Source organism: Pseudopodoces humilis, chromosome 10 (genome assembly GCF_049639895.1).
Source record: "Pseudopodoces humilis isolate 2021_Gansu_Grassland_sample_001 chromosome 10, ASM4963989v1, whole genome shotgun sequence".
Taxonomy (NCBI): domain Eukaryota; kingdom Metazoa; phylum Chordata; class Aves; order Passeriformes; family Paridae; genus Pseudopodoces; species Pseudopodoces humilis.
The window spans coordinates 8,323,170-8,345,299 of record NC_142209.1 but is presented as its reverse complement, the minus strand read 5'-3'; the positions used below and the strand labels follow the sequence as shown (position 1 = coordinate 8,345,299).

The window sequence follows — 22,130 nt, the reverse complement described above, 5'->3', positions numbered from 1 at the left end:
ATGTTCGAAGGAGAGCATAAATTGTTCCGAATGAAAGATAATTAGTACCTGTGATTGCCCATCTAGGCATTACACAATGAACTGACATTTTAGAAATGCAGCTCTATCCCATCGTGGGTGATAATATTAAAGATAATTCTGGTTATTGAGTGTCCTTCCTGCAGGACAGGCTTGTCGAAATCCTTTATTCACCTGAGGAATGGTTCTCTTTAATACATTCCATAGCTGAATCCTAGCCATTTGTAAAGGAATTGAGTGCCCTCCCAGTCTCTCTTGGCTGATAGCTGGGATCTGTAAGAGCCCAAATGGCTCACAGAGGCTTCTCCTTTTGAAGGAGACCATCCTAGAAACAAGAGTGATTTCTGTCTTGCTGTAGTTATTTCAAAAAATAAAGAGCTAATTTCTATCATTATTTTGGGAACTAGTACCTCTGCAGCATTACCATTAGAATTTGAAGAACAATTGAAGTGTGCTGACCTGAAATTTGTAACAAAAATCCCTGAATTTCTTTTAATTACTTTGAATATTTTTGCATGCAAATATACATGTTTTATAAATGACTTATTTCTTGAGTATAGAACACATGGCACATTTGAATAAGAAGACTAAATGGTGAAGAACAAAGAAAATGTTTCTTAAAATAGAAAGCATAAGAATTAAAGCTTTGGCTGCAGCATGTATCCTACTTCAGGGATTATCCAGTGGTAAAAATTACTTTTCAGTATGGCTACCTATCTGCTAATTCTTAACTAATGTAAATAGCAGTAGCTCTGAAGCCATGTGATGAAATTCATTGTCAGGGTGAAATTGGATCTGAGAGCTCTAGGAAAACAGCCTAACATGACCACAGCTGATCTTTACATTCAAAGCAGCAGTGTCACACTGATCACCAAAGAGCCACGGAGCTGACAACTTTCAGGAGGTCTGGACCTAAGTAAAACTAAAACTTAATGTTATTTCCTTTGAAGACATTTGAAAATTCTAGCTGAGCCATTCAATATTCTCCCCAAAGCCTCAGGATTTGCTGCAGGGAAGCTGAGGCAAAGTACCATTTTCTCACCTCAGAAAGGCTCTAAAATGCAGTAGCTGCCACAGCTTTGCCCAAATTTTCACTCAGAAGAAGACAGTGTTGACTTCTGGGCTCTGTCACCGCTTAATGAACTCCAAGGGAGTTTTCATATTAACTTGGGATTTGACTTAGGTCCCTAGTCTCAACTTCTAGGTATGATTTGAGGCACACCTGCTGCCTTACATTATCATTGGATGGGTGCTGAATACTTTGAAAAATTGGTTCAATTACAATAATTACAGGGAATTAGTAATTTCTCGGAAAGCTTTCATGAGGTAGCTAATAAACCCATACTTTCCTGGATGTGTTAGTTCTCATTTTTGGGCTGGATTGAATGGGGATTCCCACAGATGCTTGTCCACATCTGATTAACATGTAATTAGATTTTTTTATTATTTTAATAATGTATTAGTACTTTCCCTTTAATTACAAGTTGTTTTATTGTGAAAGCTTGTCACTTATGCAGCTTGTTAAAAGCAGAAGACCAAACGGAGTGTGCACAGTGCTTTTATATAATGAATCCCCAATCATCTGTATTCAGGGACAGAAAGGAAAACTTGGCAAATGAATGATGCTGTGGTAAGATTTGTGTGCCTCTGTGACCATTTGGTTTCCATAAAGATCCCTTTTTGAGCATAAAGGGAACTCTTGCACATGGTTGTTTGTGAAACATTCCCTAGTCTTTATTCACAAACACAGAAATACACCCCTCAAGGGCATTAGGAAATGACAACTAAGGGAAAAAAGTTCCATATTTCTTGCTGCCACAAGATAATGTGGAAAGTGACATTTCTCACTGCTTTTATTTCTTATGGAAATTTTATCTCCTTGTGACACAAGCCCAAAGTCCGTAATGAGCAGCTCCAAGCTGCATGATTGAAGGACCCTGTGTGACCCAGCAGACTGAGCACTCATTATTACTTCCCCTCCTTTTGTTTTGCATTTATACTTTTCTCTTTTTTGCCTGCTCACAATGCCATGCAATGGTAGTCCAGTTTGCTGGAACTACACCTTAATGGCTTGCAAAAAAAAAGTGTGAGCTTTGGAGCTGGAGGCTGTAGGGAAGCCTGGGCTACCACTGTGGGATGAGTGTGAGGGGACAAAACCAAATCCCCCTGGAGTTAAAGACGTTCCCTTTAATGCTGTTCCTACAGAAAAGGCCATTCAGCAAAGCAGTAGAGTTGGTGATGAGGATAATTAGAACACCACAATGAGATGATAGGCTCTTGTTCCAGGCATTTGGGTGAAGTGAGACTGATTTGGGAAGACAGCTTTGCAAGGAAGTCCTCCTTGCACCTGGAAACAAGTCAACTGCTCTGAATAAACCAATTTGCAGGACAATGCCGAAGGTTCCTATGAAAGGAGAACCTCGTTAAGAAACTGTCTAAGTGGTCATCTGAAATGTCCCAGGTAGATTTATTTTTACTGCTATTGTCAGTCATCTCTGCTCAAGGTGTTCATTACCAGACCATCAATCCATTCAGCTGTCTGGGTCAAGAAATAGCCCTTGATGTTGTTGAAGGCTTTGTGAGTCGGAAGGTAGTTTTGTCTTTAAAACAGGCAGTCTTAACAGGTGTGGGCAGATCAGCTCGACCCCAACCCCTCTGATTACAGCCCTGCAAGTGTGATGTTACACCTTTACTTTTCCCCAAGTGCCAGCTTTTCTGCTCCTCATTAGTATTTCCCTGGAGCTGCGTATTTATTCTGCCTGCAAAGATGGGGAAAATTGTCGGGTGGTGTAAAACAGTGAATCTCAATGAATTCTGAAGGATTTATTAGCACTTACACTAACTGCTGATACAACCTTTGCTTTCCACAACACTCCCTCAAAGTAAGATACAAACTATTGGCAAATAAGAGAAGGAGAAGACAGACTCAAATGACTGATGTGAGAAAGGAACTTGAAAATTTTGCATCAGACTTGCAAGCACCAGTCACAGCCCCCGTTCAGATATGTAAATTTCACAGCATCAAGGATTATGGAAGCTAAGGGGAGGGGGAAAAGCACAAAGTACATTAACTTTCTTTCCACTTCCGTCTACTTAATGAAGAAAAAAATTTAAATCCTTAAACAGATGGTCTGTATAGAATTAACGTGCACTGTTATTCACTTGGACCATGGAAATGGTACCACATCTGGCCTGACATTAATTTATATCGTTTTTCAGCCTGTGCATTTCTACCAGCATCTGCTTAACTTTGGGAAAATGACCTGATAAAACCCTAATGGTACCTTTGGTGATCCAGACAGGAATAGATTTTCCACTAGCTGGTAGTAGCTGGTGTATTTATTTAGGTGTAGTTATTTAGGTAGTAGCTGAGGTATTTTATTTAATCAGAAACCTTTGAGGAGTTCCTAGGCCAAAGACCTTTAGTCCTGTGTAAGAGACTTTTATGTGTATGAAGAGAGAGGTTCAAGTAGGCATCTGTGGGTTATGCTCAGCTATAGCTACCTTGGAGTGTTCTTTTATTCCTGTTTCCTCTCTGACACAAAGTGATGGGAACTGCTTGGATCACTGCCTTTTCCTACCACTTCCCAGTCTACAGATGAAAATATGAAACATCAAGGCCTATAATTCCTTTATTATTCCAAAGATGTGGGTAGTACAGGCAAACAATCTCTCAACAACTGAGGCACAAGATAGCACTACGTATTTAAATCATATGAATATTCATTGGTATGTATAACAAAATATATTTACTCCTTCTATAGATGGTTATATTTAGCTGCAATTGTTACAGCAATATTCCAATTCCGCCATGTTGATGGAGATTTGCATTTTTAATTCAAATAACTCCTGATTATGTTCTTAAGATGAGCACAAAATTAATTTCTAGTTTCTGAATGCCACTTACCAACTGTTACTTAGGAGTCATACATCTAAATGGCCACAGATGTGTTGTATATCTGAGTGAATTTCTATACACATATTTAATTTATTTATTTTTTTTTAACTGTGTTGGGAGCTAGTTGAATTTATAAACATATATCATGGGCAATATGTTCTTATAAACCCAGCAAGAATTAAAAATTGAAGTTATTAAAGCTTGTATGCTCTAGGGCTGGTGGGGACAGTAGTGGACACTGTGGTAAGGTCAGTGAAGAGCATGAACATCAGTCCCCTGCCCCTGCAATGACTCTCTGTCAGTGACAGCCCCACATGGCAATAAAACATCCCTGTGGTGACTGAGAGCTTCGTGAACCACCCACTGGGCTATGTAGCATTGTTTTGTAAGCATAACTAAGTATTTCCATGCTACTACTTCCTTTAAACCTGAGAAAGTGAATTTTACTGTCTCTTGAATTTTGGGAAGGAGAGCAAATGCTGCTTTCAGAGCTTGTAAAAAGCACAGCTGGGAGGATTTGATGCTGAATAATCATGTGTTATAAGTGTTCACTGTCACTGCTCCTTTTCAGTTCTTAAAATTTTTAACCTTGACCAGTTTTCTAAATCACACTTGTTTTTACCTGATGCTTGGGTATCTTCTTAGCCTGTTTTATGGTGGCAGACAGGTCACAGTTAACAGTGAAAAACAAGATTCATCCATGTTTTCAATGTTACAAAAGAGTCTCTTTTGGCATGGGTTTAATTTTCTCCAAATGAACTTAAAACTCAAATTGTCTCCTCCAAACCAGAGTTGGCAGTGTTATTTCCCAAACCCTGGAGTTCTGGGTGCTGAAGGGAGCCCTTTCACAGTTCTGCAGGGACAGGGGTGCCTAAGCTCCGATGTATGGGGGAATTCACTTTTTCTAGCAAGGGATCCATCATCTCTGACGGATGAAAAACTCTGTGAGAAGTCTTTTGTGCAGCAAGTTTGAGCTGCCCCTGATGGCACCTGCTGGTAGCACAGTGCCTGGGAGTGCCAGAGATAAGCCAGGACTACTTGTGTGAGGTGCCATGTAAATATTCTAAGTTATTTCAGTCTGGTTACAAAGAATGAGAACCCAAACATATCTGCTAGGGGGTGGGGACAGGGCTGGGGGTGCCAGGGGATCCACACCTACCATGGAAAGTGTAGGGTCAAGGAGGACAAGACAAACAGGACAATGTGAAAACTCTGATGTGGTCCAAATGATCTTTTCCTGAGATGTTCTAATCAAAGTAAAACATCACAACACACCACCCTGTCCTTTTTCAAGGTTTGTTTGTTTGTTTTTGAAATGGGAGGTTTTATTGCAGTTCTGCTGTCTTCTCCTGGAGAGCAGGGAATGGGAAAATGCCTGAGATTTTTTTTTTTATGTGAAAAAACTCAACAAACTCTGTTTTAATACTAAAACTTAGCAGAATTCTGTTGAAGTATAAGGAACCCCACCATCTCTGCTAATGACTAATACAGATCAGTCAAAAGTGTTTACATGAGAACAAGGTGTGGTGGGTGCTCTGTGGCCTGGAGAAGGTTTTCTCAGAGAGAGGCTGGGAGAGCTGGGATTCTTCAGCCTGGAAAAGAGAAAGCTCCAGGGGGACCTTATTGTGGCAATCCAGGACTTTAAAGGGCTTATAAAAAAGAAAAAGAATGACTTTTTACATGGGCAGATAGTGATAGGATAAGGGAGAAGGGTTTTGAATTAAAGGAGAGGAAACATGGATTAGATGTTAGGAATATCACAACATCACCCTCAGCTCCCTGTGAGGGTGGGGAGGCCCTGGCACAGGGTGCCCAGAGAAGCTGTGGCTGCCCCTGGATCCCTGGAAGTGTCCAAGGCCAGGCTGGATGGGGCTTGGAGCAACCCGGGAGAGTGGGAGTTGTCCCTGCCCATGGCATGGATAGAACTGGATGATCTTTAAAAGTCCCTTCCTACCCAAACCAGTCTATAAATCTATGATTCTGTGGTAATGAAACACAAAGAACCTCCAAAAAAAAAAAAAAAAAAAAAAAAGTTTTTGTAATCTTTTCCAGAGATTTTCTGCAGCTTTAAGTCCTTGTTTTCTTTGCCCTTACAATTCATTATCTTTTCAGTGGAAAGGTGGTTGACCTTGCAAAAGCCACTTCAATCTAAATAAACTAGCTCAGACTCTAGAAAAGGTGAAAACACGGAGAGTAAGCTCCTAGTAAAATTTTGCACCTAATCTGTGCAGCCTGAGCTCGTTGCTGACACAATATTCACCCTCTGAGTTCGGATGTTGTCTTCTCTGATACCACAGAACCATGGAACAGTCTGGGCTGGAGGACATCCTTGGACTGGGTTGCTCCAAGCTCTCTCCCACCTGGCCTTGGACACTTCCAGGGGCAGGCACAGCTTCTCTGGGCACCCTGTGCCAGGGCCTGCCCACCCTCACAGGGAAGAATTTCTTCCTAATATCTGTTCTAAACCATGTCTTTGTAGCTCCAAAGACCGCTGCACAAAACCCACGGCCCCTGGCTCAAATCTCAAATCTGGCTCAAATTTGGAGCCCACTCCATTGCTTTTCATCCCAGAAATGTCTTTTATCCTGGCTGGAGTCCCATGGCAGGTTGTGGCAAGTCAGGTTTTATTGCATGGGCATAGTTGAATGCCAGCAAAGCTGGAACCTGGAGCAGGTTCTGATGGCAGATTTCTCTCAGGGGACAGGCTGTTAGAGTTTGCTGTGCTTTCCCAGCTCCCTCCTTACGGCAGTTGTGAACCTTCATCCACATATTACAGCAGAAAGATTAAATAATTGGGTGGGGAAATCCTGGTACTTAAGGAGGCTGTTTTAATTCCTAGTTCTTTGGAGCTTCGGGCAATTAATCCCTGCATTGACAACTTCATGCACAGAAATAATGACCCATTAGGAAACTGTAGGAGGAGAAGCATAAATGCAGTGGTGGAAACTGAGGTAAGCTGCAGCTGGAACAGCCACCTGTCCCTTCCAGGGAAAAAGAAATATTCTGGACAAACCCTGCAGGTCTATTTAGATAAAAAGCTCCTGTATAATGCCAGTTTTGCCTGTGTAAGATCTGAAGGGCTTGACTGTCCTCTGAATTTCTGAGAGATTGGGAAACACATAATGTACATTGGGGAACAAGGAGTGTGCTCATGTTAACCAAAGACAATTTTTGTGAGTCAAAATTTGCCAGCAAATGTGATCTCCTGCACAGAGGCACACGTTCCTCACTTAGCATTGCTCACTACCAAGATTAGCTCCTTCTAAAGATGATGTCATGTTTTCATCCTAGATTTTTATCCTACAGCTATTATTTTTTGGCACATAAACCCATCTGAAGTTGGCATCCCATGCTCTGCACGGGCAAAGTGCCACTGCAGCAGATGGGTGAGCAGTGAAAGTAGCACAAGTGGCAAGTCAGACCTTAGCAGGGTAACTTCCCTTCCAGGAACTAGGAAAAGAAAGGCACTCAGTGGAGTTGTTCAGCACCTAAAATCCAGGTATAATGACATTATTAATCAATTGTTGAGCTAAATGCTGAAGAATGCATGTTACAAAACACATGCTCAGAGGGTGAGGAAATTTTCTTCTGTCCAATTTATTTTGGACATAAATTACACAGAAGAAAATAATGGGTCCAGAAATTGATTTTCCAATTTGTTTTGTCATGTAAAGGGGTTTGCCTAAACACTTTAATAAATGAATGAATTCTTGCTTAGCCTGAAACACAGGAAAATATATCCATGAAGTAGACAATAAACATGGAAAATTTGACAGTGCCAGTAGGTCTGTTCTGGAAATGTTCCTAAGAACCCATGCAGTTAAGCAAGTCAGATTTTTGGTTTTCAATAATCCTACAGAAATTAAAATTTCTGAATTCAACAGTATTTATCCACATCTTTATAAAGAGACAGGAAGTGAGAAATCCACAACACAAGTTGCCAGAGCTTGGTGGAAAACCACCAACTTTCTGAAAACCCTACATTTTTCTGTTGCAGAAATTTGGTTCAAGGCAAATGTTCTTTCAGATTTCAGGCACTGCTGAATTGATTAGAAAGCACATAGTTACTCATAACAAGGTGCAACAAGGTGCCTTTCTTGTAAAGTCAGCTATGATAGGCTTTATGAGAGAAGGAAACAAGCGAACATCTCAAGTATTACACTGGTTTCATTTTCTTTTATGCTAACATAGAACACTACAGAATGAATGTATTAAGTGACCTTGGAAATAAACACATTTTGTATGCGCTTAAAGTTGCATGTCTACAAAATCTCTCTGTGTTGCTGCACATTGCTGATGCTTGCTGGGGCTTCTGTTTCCCTGCCCAGGAGAGGAGTCACTCACAATTTTTGTGGACAAACGGAAGCTGAGCAAGAGGTCGGACGGGAGCGACCCCAGCGCCAACAGCTCTGTGGTGACACTGGAGACCCTGCACCAGCTGGCAGCCTCCTACTTCATCGACAGGGACAGCACCCTGCGCCGGCTGCACCACATCCAGATCGCCTCCACCGCCATCAAGGTAGGGACAGCTCCAGGACACACCTCCAGGGCAGCTCCCAGCTGCACTGCTCCTCAGGGGAAGTGTGGTTTGATTCGTAAGCATTAGCAAAGCAATCAGTTTTATTATCTCTCTTACCCAAATCAAAGCATTAAATTTGTAAGGAAGATGCTGGCATGGAAGAAGGTCTAACGATGTACTAGAGATATTGGTGATGAATGATACATAATTTTATTGATACAGAAGTGCTTATAGAAGTGTTTGGTCATTGGGAGAACCTTATGAACATGTGTGATCAGTAACTCCATTTACAGACAGATTTATATTTCTCATGCCTTTTCTTATTTTTTTTTAATTTTTTTAAAAATATAGTTATTGTACTCCTGTGACTGAATTTTATATTTTTTAAAAGACCTTTGGAACAATTTGGAGCTCTTGGCTCGACATGTTTCATCGAGATGTATTATTTTCTGTTAGGAACTAGTTTTAGCACAGTTTGTCAGTCAAAGCACCCTCTGTGCTGACTGCTGCAGGTCACTCCTTGCACCAGAGGATGTTTGACCAAGATCAGTGCCCCAGGTAGGACAGAAAGCAACAGCTGTCCTCCTGAAGAGACCTCTAGACTTATGTTACCCATTTGAAAAATCCTCTCCCAGTTCATTTCCAGCTTTGAAGGGCAAACACAATTGTAACTTGCAGTTGAATGTGCAGTAATTATGAAGCTCTTGATGTAAGATGTGATTTAGGATCCTTTCATCGGATCTCTCTACTGGTAACCAAGATCTTCACTAAAGACACATGAAACCAGATGCAATTCCTAACTCAAGTAAATACAAATTTACTTCCTTGGAAGTGCCATTACTGGGGGAAGGATACAACCAGAAGTTGTGGCTCCACAGCACATGTTGAGTTTGTCTGCTGGTCTGTGAAGGACATTCCCAAAGTCCCATCCATCTCAGAATGGTGCCATGGCAGCTCAGCCCAGCTCAGCTCTGGTCATCTGCTGGTGCCAGAGTTGAGCTGAGAGTGCAGCAGAACAAACCCAGGGTTTGGTTAAGGCTGCCCATCTCATCACCTGGTCTTGGAGGAAGGACTGGATTGGGAGGTTGTGGTGAGCTGGGATTGGAGTTTCTCCCAGGCAGCTAGTGATAGACAAGAAGAAATGGCCTCAGGTTGCTCCAGGGTAGGTTCAGGATGGATTTTAGGAACACTTCCTTCCTTAAAGAGTGGTGAGGCATTGGAAGGGGCTGTCCAGGGCAGTGGTGGAGTCCCCATCCTCGGAGGTGTTCAAGAAGTGAGTGGATGAGATGTGGGTTATTTGACAGAGTGGTTTGAAGGTTGATGCTCTTGGAGGTGTTTTCAACCTTAATGACTGAATTCTATGATTCTTGCTGCAGACCATGGTATCACTCATCCCTCAGATGTGACTTGCCTTCATCACCTGACTCTTTATTATGTAGATGTACAGCAACCTTTAAAACCAGGCTCTCACCACATGCAGAAATTCCTTTTATGTGAAGATAATGGGTGGCTGCAATCAGTGGTAACTCAAGTGATAGAACATAGAACTGTAGAGACAAAACTCTGCCTGAACTAAATCTGCCCTTTCTAGCCACCAAAATATTTTTAAGAAAATTTGTGTTACAATGCAAAATTCAACCCTGCCCACCTACAGTTTACAGGGTGAACCTTCTGCATGTCCAAAGATTTCTGCAAGCACTACAAATGAAAGATTTCTCTCCAACCTCCTGCTGAGATGTAACCAAGTGTTAGTCCACCAGCAAATCTGCTTTGGTAAATTGACGGCAGGAGCCTCCAGGAAATGGTTCTCACATCAGATGCACCAGCGCTGATAAATGAAACCCTGGCTTCTTTCACCACTTTCATTGAGAGGCTGGGAACATTTGCATGACAAATTTCTACTGTCAGAACATTAATTGAACAAAAAAAAACTGTTTCTGTTAAAACACAAGAGCACAGAAATAGCCAAGGAAGGCTTTTTTTTTTTTTTTGTTCTATATGCACAGGTTTCTGAAAGACTGCTATTCTAAATTGGAAAATCATCAAGTAAAGTTTTAGATCCAGGGTGTAAGTGGCACATTTGAAGACTATTCATTAAAACATATATAGTGACATATTAGTTAGAGTACTTTTCATACAGCTGCTGAACCAGATCTGTGTCCCAGCTTGAGGGTTGGCCTGGGAGAAGTGACACCCTAAAGGACCTGGGGACCAGGGTGACCATCAGAGCTTCCTCCTGTGCTGCTGCAGGGAGGATTACCCCAGTGCTTGTTACACTGTAGAGTCCTGAGCAGTTATTTAAGTCCCAGTGTCACCAAAACTGCGGGGAAAAAACCTAAACCTCTCCAACATAATTTTTAGTGTTGGAGAATTAAGACATTACTTTATTCTGGCCAGGGTGTTGTTCTGGCCAGGATGTGCAACAGAAATAATTTCATGCACACGTTGCTTGGGTTGTGCAGAGTAAATCATTCCATCACACCTGGTTCTAGACTTTTCACATACTTATACAGACAAAACCCAGAGAAATTCATTGGCTCAATGTTCATTAGTCCCAAATTACACAATTTGCAAGATTTGGTTTCCTATGGGTATTGATCCCTTTGCCTTCGATGCTAATTAGATCCTCATGTGCTACTTACAGGCTGTAGATGCTAACTTCATTAGGCATTGCCCAGAGAACAGTCTTTTGAAAAGAAACTTTAATTCCTTTCCCCTGGGCAGAGACAAACAAACCCCTGGACCAAAGTTGGGTAAAAATTTTAAAAGTTGCATCAATTCCAACACCAGCACCTCCCATGTCTGGTGTGCTCACCACAGCTCTTGCTCAAAGCCTTCCTCTGCACAGGGGATTTGCCAAAAGAGCCCAAGAAAAGGTCTCGCAGCTTGGCATAATTAATTCCCTTTTGACCAGCATCAAAGAAATCCAACAAAAAGGTATTGCAAGAGGTTGAGAAATCCCTAAAATTCTAAAGTAATATTAGAAGTTTTCCCAGCATGATTGCCGACTGATTACTGACTAGTTAGCAACAACAACAACAAAAAATAATGTTCAGGACCTAGTTAGTGTTTGATACTGTCATTTTTTATTAATTTTGGATGGCTTTTTCATTCGCAGTATTCTAAACTCTACCATACTAACAAGAGCTGTTTATATTTTAGGGAGAGCTGAGAGTATCAAAAATGTTTCATATAACTCATGCTCTTACTAGGAAGAACATAACTACCCTGTTGGGAATGCATATCTGAATAAACCAACCAAACAAAAGTATGATATGGAACAGAAAAGACTTAAAACACAAATCAAAATCCCTGACATTTGCAGTTAAATCAGAGCACCCTGGTGCACAAATGAAATCTGCCACTCAGGTTCCTGGAGTTTAGGCTTTGAAATGAGCAGGAATAATTTGCTTTGCTATTTGGCTTATTGTTTGTCACATTTCCTGTGACTATGGGCAATCTGGAACTGCATCAGGAGTTAGGAAAAAATAGCACAACTGCTTGCACACCAACATTTTTTTCCCATTGCAGTGCTCAGAGACAGCTATCTTGATGGCTGGGACACCTCTAAAATAATAATTGAGAAGAGAGATTACAAATGCACTTTTGTCCAAAACCACACTACCCCCCACAAAGAAAGCCAATATGTTTTCCTTCTTTTTTCCCCCAAATTGGTATAAGTGTCCCTTTTCAGGTTAGACTGCATCACTCTCACACCTCTTCTTTTCTCTATTTCTATGAAAAAAAATTGCAGATTTTATCCTAAAAAGGGGGTAATTTTTATCCACACACGATGCATCTCCTAAACAAATGACTACATTAATTCTGTGTCCTTTCTTGTAATTTTTTTCTCCTACTTCTCTCTTGTCCTATTTTTTCCTGCTACCCAAGACATAAGTATCCTTAAGAGTAGCATTGAGGCTGCTGCTGCTGAAGAAGGCTTTGCATTAATCACACAGACTTATTCCACATTAAAAGAGGTAACATCATTCCGTGGCAACATTTTCTGACTGGAAATCAAAATGTCCATGGGAAGAGCCCATAGCTTGTATCAATATTTAATATATTTCAAAGTCCCTGACACATGCATTCTTTAAATATGATTTTAGCACATGCATTTTAGTGCAAGTGCTGAGGCTCGTGTGCTAAATCAACAGTTTGGAGCCTCCAGGGCCTTGCTGGAACCTCACCAGGTGCCTGAGGGCTGTGTCTCATTTGCATAACATTTACATGAACATACAGCCTGTTGTGTTTGAAATATGACACGTCCAACATCTCTTCCTTGGCACGCTCATTTTAGAGGCGTTTTCCCTCGAAAACCTCTCTTCAGCTGCACGGATGGCTGTTGGTTCTCCTCATTAATAACCTATTAGGATGATGGGGTGTGCTCTGCTCTTGTCTAATAAAACCCTGCCCGGCTGTGGGAGCAGAATACAGATAAAGGCAGCGTTTTTTCCCCATCTCCTGTCACTGCCACTGGCAAAATGACCCTGCTGAGCTCAGCCAGGTGGTGGGGCCACGCTCCCAGCAGCTCATTAGAGAGTTTTGTGGTTGTGAGTGGGTGGAGAGGGCTGTGCACAGTACATCTAGATTTCACCCTGCTTCCTGAGCCCCAGTTCTAGGAGACAGCGGCGTGCTCCTCTCAGATGACCACAATTCCAGTTTGCTACAAGCTGTAATTCCAGCACTGTCCCTAACAAACTTCTGCAATGAGTCCAAACAATTGTGCAGAGCACATAAAAACCAGCATGGTTGCGCGGTAAATTAAATATTACTGAGTAGTCTCGCTGCATTCTGCAAAATTATAAACACAGTTATGTTATGGCATTGCCATTAATGAAGTGAGGCTGTTCCATAGCTGTCTCTTGGAGGATATTGTCCTCCATCCCAGAATACACCTCCTTTAGTGGGAGCTGGGCCAGGTGAGTACAGCAGAGGTGTTATTGCAGAGTCCAAAGAGTTCTGGGACAGCCACAGTGCAACAAAGGAACAGGAGGCAACAGAAGAACAGATGCATAAATTGAATTTTCCACCAGCTATTTACAGCTATTTACAGCCCATTTATTCCATCTGAGTGAGAAAGAATAAACATCCCTGAGAACGTGCCCTGTAATTCCAATTAAATTTTATTGTGCAATTTGCTTTTTACTTTCCCCAAATCACTTTTTTTCTTCGCTATGAGAGATTTAAACATTTTGTTTTATCTGAGAAGTTTAGATTACAAAGAGCAGGGCTCTATTGTGGTGGTAACTATATCTGATTATCTATAATTAACCCGTGAGTGACTCATGGTGGGCTGTTAAAGAGGAAAACTTAAGTGTAATGAAATTAATTTCTCACTCAAAACTAAGACTGAAATACAGACCTTATTTTTTCTGGTTTGTTTTGTCTGAAAAAGCTTGCTTGATTATTTTTTTTTTCCTTTATACCTCCTATTTGCATGTGTTTTTCCGTGAATTCAAGTAATTGCCGTAATCAAAAGAGTAGAAATGCTGAAATACTATAAAGCCTTGAGCTTTTGTCAGATTTCTGGCAAATTCTAAATCTCAACAGTTTGCACGGTTTTGTAAAAACGGCAAATTTTTGGGAAGCTTTTGAAATCCAGATCTCAAACCCTTCTTGCCCTCACGTTATCCATTCAGTTTTTGGGTAGAATTTAAGACTACAGCTGTGAAACCTTGTAAAGGACCAAAGATTGGGAAAAAAAAAAATGCCCAGCAACAACTTTAAAGTATAAAATCACAGTTAGAAACATTGCTTTGGCAAGTCCTGTGATAGCAGCTTTTTCTTGATTTCATTGAACAAATGAAATATAAATGTAAGTTTATTTATAACAATAAACAAAATTAAGAACCAGGAATTATTGATTCTTATAAAACATATGGGATTTCACCATTTTGTAGGTTTGGTGACAAGGCTTAGGAATGTCAAGGAAAAGCCACAGGACAGGTTTCCAAGGGCAGGTACTGCTCAGGACCATTATGAAATGCCAAGTTCTCCACTACCCTGGGAGATCAGACTGCCTTCATACGTGACCAAAGCTTGACATTTTTCCAAGGGGGAGTTAAGAGTTAGGGATTATGTAGAAATTGTTTTTCTTCCCCAAAATTTCTGTGAGAATTGAATACTTTTGCAGGTGTCTTTAGAAATCTCACTCAATATTAAGAGCTTTTCAAACACAGCTTGCTGCAAGTATGGCTAGGTATGAATTTTAAATTTAAATTTGTGATATTATTTTATCTTGCCAGAAGGACTGGGACCTGCAATTAGACTTTGGGCATCTCCCAAAGGTAGCTAAGAAGTCTCTGTACCATCTTCTGCTGCACAGGATGGGATTTCAGTTCGTGTCAGTATAAAAATGAAAAATACCTGAGGTTTTGTACTTTTTCTTTTTTTTTTTATGTGGGAGCTGTTGGAGATCTTTGGATTAAATTCACCATAGTGATAGTGGCTGCTATGTATGGACTGTTCACTAATATTAAGAATACACCAGGTGAAAGGCTAGGGATCTATTTCTATATCTTATTGAGGAATTTAAGGTGATGATATTAAAAGAACCCTTTAATTCATTCGGACAGTTGAGTTTTAATTAAACTGAATCTCCAGGGCTGCTTTCTCTGAAAGGTAACATAGAGGTCAGTTCTTGAGCAGGTGTAAAACAGCACAATTGCTGTGAGAATCTGGCCCTCAGTATTTCAGAGAGTGGGAGAAAAGGTGGGGGGGGGGATAAAACATATCTAAAGGGGACTTTCAAGAAGGCTGGAGAGGAACTTTTGACAAGGGGAAGCAGTGATAGGAGAAGGGAAAATGGCTTTAAGCTGAAGGAGGGCATGGTTAGCTGGGATATTGGGAAGAAATTGTTCTCTGTGAGGCTGATGAGGTCGTGGCACAGGGTGCCCAGAGAAGCTGTGGCTGCCCCTGGATCCCTGGAAGTGTCCAAGGCCAGGCTAGACAGGGCTTGGATCAGCCTGGAGTAGTGGAAGGTGTCCCTACCCATGGCAGGGGTGGGATGGATGGGTTTCCCAGCCAAACCGGTCTGGGATGCTGTGGTTCCAAACCCAGACCAGGAAGTTAAGGCAGTAGCATTTCACTGATCACCCTCAATTCTCACTCAGCAGCATCACTGCCACGGTCCATCACAGCATCTGCAGCACCACACACTCATTAAAGACGAGTCTCAGCAGCCTCCAGAAGCAGCTACCCTCTCCTTGTCTTTGCAGCAGTGTGTGCAGAGCAGCAATGAGGGCAAGGAGTTACAGCATCGCCAGCTCGTTGGCAGCACAGCGTGAGATGCTTTCAGAACAATAAAATAGCACATAATAGAGATGCTTGGATAAGCATTTTGGATAACTATTCTCCACTTAATAAAAAACCCCCAAAACACCACAAAACAACAACAGAATAGGATAGGATGCATTACATGATAGAGCAAAACAAATTGAAGGGCTCTTCTATTAGTTATGAGTTTAGTCAAGAGAGAAGAGTAAAAAACAAACAGGGAGATAAAGACTGCCAAACACCAAGCGAGCTATAAATATACATATGTAAACGAGAAACCTTAACAGCACTCACACAACACTTGCCATCACAGTTGTCAAAAACCTATAAACAATTCACACTACAGTTCTTTAAATGTTCCATACCATTTTTTTTTTCCCTCCCGAAAAAAAAAAAGAAACTTAAGTAAATAAACCCAGAAGATGGAGAAGGGTTTTAGTATTGAGAGCTCCACAGTGAACATATTGAACAGTGCAGTTAGACAGAGCATTCCAGCAGGAATTTGCAGGCACTAAGGTTTTTGTACAGATTTAAATTTGATCTTTATTCTGGCTGACTTGTGTATGGGTTGGGAAACTTCAGCCCTCTGCCTGTCCTCCACCCTCTAATTGGCAGCTACTGCTTGCCAGCAGGTCAGAGAATGTCAAGCAACAACTAAAAAATTCACAGAACATTTCCCTGCCTTTGAGCTCTCAGAAATAGGAGATAGCATGTATCAACAGCTTGTATGAACACAGAGGTCAGATTAGGAAGAGTATCTCAGACGAATAGAGACTCTGCATCAGAAGAAATCAGTTTAGAGAATAATAAAAGGCTGTGGAAGGTTTTCCATTTTCATATTATTTTTCCTAGGTAATTCTTGGCTATAATACCTTTTCTCATGTTTTGTTATTATGGTTTATGATTCAATCTGCAATCATTCCCTTTGATCTATTAATTTAGTGTGAAAAATTATCCCTTGTGTGGAAATCTTTCACAGATAACTGGCACTGAGAGTTATATCATTGCTGTATTCTGCACTTTACTGTTATTTTTACCTTGTAGACCTTCTCACGGAGCTTCAGCAGCATTTGCATGTCTGACAGCAAAACTGTAATTTAATCTCTTACAAGATAATGCATATAATGCCTCTACATGCTGAAGCAGAGCTGGGTTTAAGAAAGGTTTCATTATTTATTCAGGAGACTTTCTGCACTATGGAGTGATCACTATTTTCAGATCTTTAATGCCTGAAAGGTTGGAAGCTTCACCACAGTTCTACAGGCTTTGTAGCAGAATCCAGTGGGCAAAATAAAAAAGTGACTCTGATTTTTCATGGTGAGGTTCTGACCTTATGCAAGGAATAAATGCCACTGGCATCAAGGAAGTTTCCTCTCACTCATGTTGGTATCACTGAGATCAGGGTTTCCACAAGTCAGCATCAACTACCATCTTCCCAATTTATCAAAGTGCTATTAATTATCTCTCCCTGGACAGCTCAATTTAACCCTTTAATTCTCAGGGAATAGCTATTACATTTCACGGGCTTTGGGTATTCTTCCTTTGAATTTTATTAAAAGTAATATGAAAAGATATAACAAAAAGGCCCTTTTGTGTCATGGTTATAATAGTTCATAATTTCCCAACGTTTTTAATAATTCCAACAAATGGAGGATATGGGAGTCTCCCAAATAATACATTAATTTGCAAAGAAATTTAATTTTATCTTCTCCAAGTGTATCTAGAGTCTTGCAAATGAAAAATCATTCCATGTTTTTTCTTCAGCTTTTAATGAAATTCTTAATGTGTAAAATTAGGTGATGATAAAGCCTTGATGAAAATAGAGAAAATGGTTTGAAGAGGACCATTAAAATATTTTTCTGTCATGTTTTAACCTACTTAAGTAGAGTTTGTTCTTACTCCAGTTCTCCATTTGAAACACAATATTCACAAGAATACTGAGCCAATGTCAGAAATAAATAGCCTATGTTCCTTCAGGCATAAAAAATAAAATGTGTTGGTCTGCTTTTCTTTGGTATTGGTTTACACTGGGGAAGATCTGTCCTTCCTTGATGCAAACATCCCAAACTGACAAGTCTGTAGTGTGTGCCCTGAGAGTTCTACCCTGACACCACTGTGCAATGGCTTAGAAATAATTGTGCATGCATTTGAGATAAATATTCTGATAAGCAAAAGGGCATAAAGAAAATATACAGTGGCATATCTGAATTTAATTCAGATATTTACAAGTGTAAATTCTTTAATTGAGAAAACAACCCTTGTCAAGAGGTTTTTCACCTACCATACCGTGAAAGGAGCTGGACATGTCCTATCTCACATGGTCATCTTCATGGAAACAAATCAAAACCTGCAGGTGGTTGAGTTTCTTTCAATTCTGAGCAGAACAGTCCTTTCACTTCCACAGGGCTCCACAGTCCTGATAAGAAGTGCTGCTTTCTTTTCATAGGTTTCCTTTTTTTCCTTCTGAACTTCCCTCCTTCCCTAGATTCTTGTGCTCACAGGAACTCTGGCTCTCTCTTTTTCTGTATTTTTTTGATGGAAGAAATGCACTTGCCCTTATGATGCATCATTCTTTGCCCTTGCCATTGGCTCATCTATGTAAGGACCAGAAAGGAATGAATAAAACCCCTTGGAAAAGATCCTATATTCTATATTCTAAATATTTTTTTTTCCCTACCCATAGTAGGATATGTATGTTTTAATGAACAGATGTTGGTATTTGATAGGTCTTTCTATTCCCATGAATCAGGATGATGTGAAGGATTTTCCAGCTGGGCTCAGCAGTCAGTCTGGGTAATGCTGCCCTCAGAGCCTAATTCTAAGAGCAGTCTTCTGTACATTAAAATATCTCTTCTAGTTTAGTTCATGAAATAACAATATTGAGACTCACTGTGTTCTCAGACAACTTTCCATACAAGTGAAGCAGCCATATGAAATGAACTTTAACGCTTCAGTATTAAGTTGCTTTCCTTCTCTAACACAAATTCAGCAAAGGGAAATTCCCTTTAGCTTGAACAACTGATAGGGATTTAAAGATTAAATGATGGATCAGTTGTAGCTGCCTAGTGTGTAGGTAGGTTTGCAAAGAAGCAGGAAAACACGTTAAAAACCAGTTGCACTAAAACAAGAGTTTAGCAGAACTCTGAATTTAGAGTTGGCCGCGCCAATGAGACAGAAAGGGCAAATGTGTTGCAATCATTTACCAGAGGGAATAAATGGGTGGGAAGTAATGAGAATATAACCTAAAAATAAATCCCTGCACACATCTCTGTGAGCCAGGCAGACACCCATGTTATGGACACTAATGTGATTCTTTGTGAGAGCTTGGGATGACAACCCCAGGAGGGGGAGTTTGATGGCAAAATAAAATGGACATGAAAAATGTCCTGCTGCAGATGAGGTGCAGGGTGTTCCCAGCTGGAGTGCCACGGACAGCACAAATAACCCAGGAGTTTCTGGGCAGGAAATATAAGACCTGGAAACAGCTTAAATTACTGAATTGTTAGAGATGTTGCTGAAAAGAATATTGCAACTAAGTTTTAGAATTGCATAGAAATGTATAATCAAAGGTAAAATCTCTATGGAAAATCGTGTTCTTAATTAACCTGCCCTTATCATTTTGATTTTTAAGCTTCAAGACTTATGCCTTTCATGTTCTTTTTAGGACCTAATGTTAACCTGTCATATTTTTTCTTTGGCACCAGTTTGGGGTTTTTAAATTTATTTTTTTTTGAAAAATAGTATTTACATGATCTAAAAACTGAACACATTAAAGGTATAATGTTCCCAAATGATCTAAAACCAATTTTTTATATTTATCAAGAGGACCTTTTTCCTTGAAAAGAAAAGGAACATTTTAACTTTTTCTCCTGATTTAGGAAGGACTATATTTTTTCTTCATACTTTCCCAACATTAAAAAAAAAAAAAAAATCCATTCAACTGCTGTATTGTTATGACTAATAATATCTGTGAGTCTGATAAATAGGAAAATCATTCTTTCTTCTAGAAACTAATGGGGGCACAGTGAAAAATCCCAGTGGCCTCAGCATTGCCTATAGGAGCTGGTCCATGAAACGAATCCTGTGCCCAATACTCTTGGGAAGTCCTTGCACGGGATTTTGCAGTTGGGTTAAATGTAAGAAGACATTTATGAGCAGTATGAGCCCCCAAATTTCTTTTGTCCTTTATATAGTAATGGAATGATGTTTGGAAAAGGATGGAAAGTTGGGAATTGGGTTTTTCTTAAGCAGGCATCTTTGTTTCTGGTTTCTGCAGATGCCTTGAGATTTTTATGAAAGTGAAATATTATTTTAATTTGTATCTGTGCTGTTCTCTCTGTTTCTAATTTTATCTTTTAAACCAAATATATAGGTTTCATTTACTGTTTGTTGCTCAGCTGTCTCTTTAGGCAATAAAAGCTGAGAAAAAATAATATTAGTGTTAATTTAAGTAAGATATGGGCAAGCAGAAGTAGCTAAATGGAGACTGAAACAAAATCTTCCATTTTTATTACATTTTTTGCTAACTCTATTATTTCTCTGTAAGAGAACTTCACTGTCATCTCTTCAAGATTAATTAAAAGAGATAACCTGTTCTGTTGGAGATAATGCCTGTCCTTATTCTCTGTATGAGGCTGATGCACCTTTGATTCCAGAAAATGCAGGAAATAAAGGCTCTGGCACTGCTGCCCTGACTGGTTTTCCAGCAGCCTCATTTCCTGCAAACTTCCCTGTTGCAATCCAGAAGGTTGCACGGGAATGTGGCATCTGACAGGATTTAAAATGTCCTTGAAAAGGGAAAATTGTGGCTGTGACGCCAGAGCTGTCAGTGCTGCCAGACTTGTTCCAATATTCTTGTGGATTCTCCTGGAATTTACAGACAATATATTGCTCCCTGAGATAGCGGGGAATAGACTTGAGCAGAGAGGGGATTGTTCCCTATCAGACAGACCTGGAAGAAATCATAGCAGCCTTAAAAAATCATAACATTTTCAACAGATTTAACAGAGTAGAATCCAAATAGTGTGAGTTCATCTCCAGCTCCTGAAATATTCTGATTTCTGAGGTGTATAATGGTTTATGTAAGGAGAATACATTTCAATTTCCTTGTTATTTTAAGGTAAAAATCTGGTTCACAGTAAATTCCTGGGAGTGTAGAAACAAAGAAGTGCGAATGGAAGGATTAGTCTGATCTCTTGGGAAGCTTTAGTGCTGCATTCAGTAAAATTCAAAGTCGTCTCCTTGCCCAGAAACTTGAAAGAAGTCCCTATTTCCCTTCTAATGAAGTTAATGGAAATTTTGCAATTATCTCTTCTGCAGAAAAATCAAGTTTACTGTTCGTCTCCCATTTTACAGATGACAGAAAAATAGGATGGGAGTGTTTCCAGGTCTCCTGAGTTAGGGGGCTCTTCAAATTAAAGTGTCAGTTCTATGCTGCTAGAAAATCTGTTGCAAATATGTCATGCCTTTGAGGTATTGTTTTAAATTCCTGGCAACTACAAAAATCATATTGAAAACATGAATCCAACCCCTGACATTGTGAATGCTTCTGGTTTGCCTGTACCTCCTTCAGAAATGTTCATCTAGCCCGTAGTATGTTAAGTATCAGTGCTTGGAACGCTCAGAAAATTTGATTTATTTGTAATTGCACACTCATTAGCAGGAGTTTTTTAACATGTTCAATGACAAAAATAGGGCAGTGGAGCAGCAGCTATTGTGTGGCAAAGGGAAGTACTGGAATAAAGGTGCTTTTGTGAAAAACTGTCAAGCCTGGGGGGAAAAGAAAGAAGAGAGTTGGCAGGAGACCCACATCGAAATAGAAAGTACATTTAGGGCCTATTTATTTGATCAACTCTTTATTTAAGGTGAAATGAGCACTGACTGCAGAATGGGCAGGGACTACAGGGGGTGGGAGCATGGGCTGCAGGACAAGGCCTGAAGGTGAGGTTGGTAGGAGAGTGGTGGAATCAGCACCTTCATGGCTGGAGAAGACCTCAGAGATGAGCAGACACAGCCATCAGCCCAGCACCACCATCATGCTACTCAGGACAACACCAAAGCCTTCAGGTTTCTCCCTGTTCCACACTTTTCCCCCATCTTCTGTCAGCACAAGCACTCAGAACAGACCTGGCTCCCTTGCAGGTACGAGGAGTTTGCTCTAAATCCTCATTTGAATGTTTAAGGTATTAAAGAGGTTTATGTGAATGTGAGCGCAGCTGTCTGTTCTGCAGTGGCCAGCATTGCCTCATCCTCCTTTGTGCTGGCTCAGTTCTCCTCCTTAGAAGCCAAATCCATTTTTAAAGAGTCCTGCTGAAGAGGACAGTCCTTTATGCGAGGCACACACCACCTCTGCATGGGCACTTCGTTAGGAATATTAGCTACGTGCACTTAAAAGGACACACCAGGAGCAAAATCTCT

At 40.4% G+C, this 22,130-nt stretch overlaps 1 protein-coding gene across 2 annotated transcripts in view; it reads left to right on the top strand.

Annotated features, from left to right (window-relative positions):
* BRINP3 (BMP/retinoic acid inducible neural specific 3) overlaps positions 1-22,130 on the top strand; it is a 227,529-nt gene that overhangs the window by 140,091 nt on the left and 65,308 nt on the right. For both annotated transcript variants that reach the window (XM_088060433.1, XM_088060432.1), the window contains exon 4: positions 8,245-8,435. In XM_088060433.1, the coding sequence (XP_087916559.1) occupies positions 8,245-8,435 (191 nt within the window). The remainder of the gene's footprint in view (positions 1-8,244; positions 8,436-22,130) is intronic.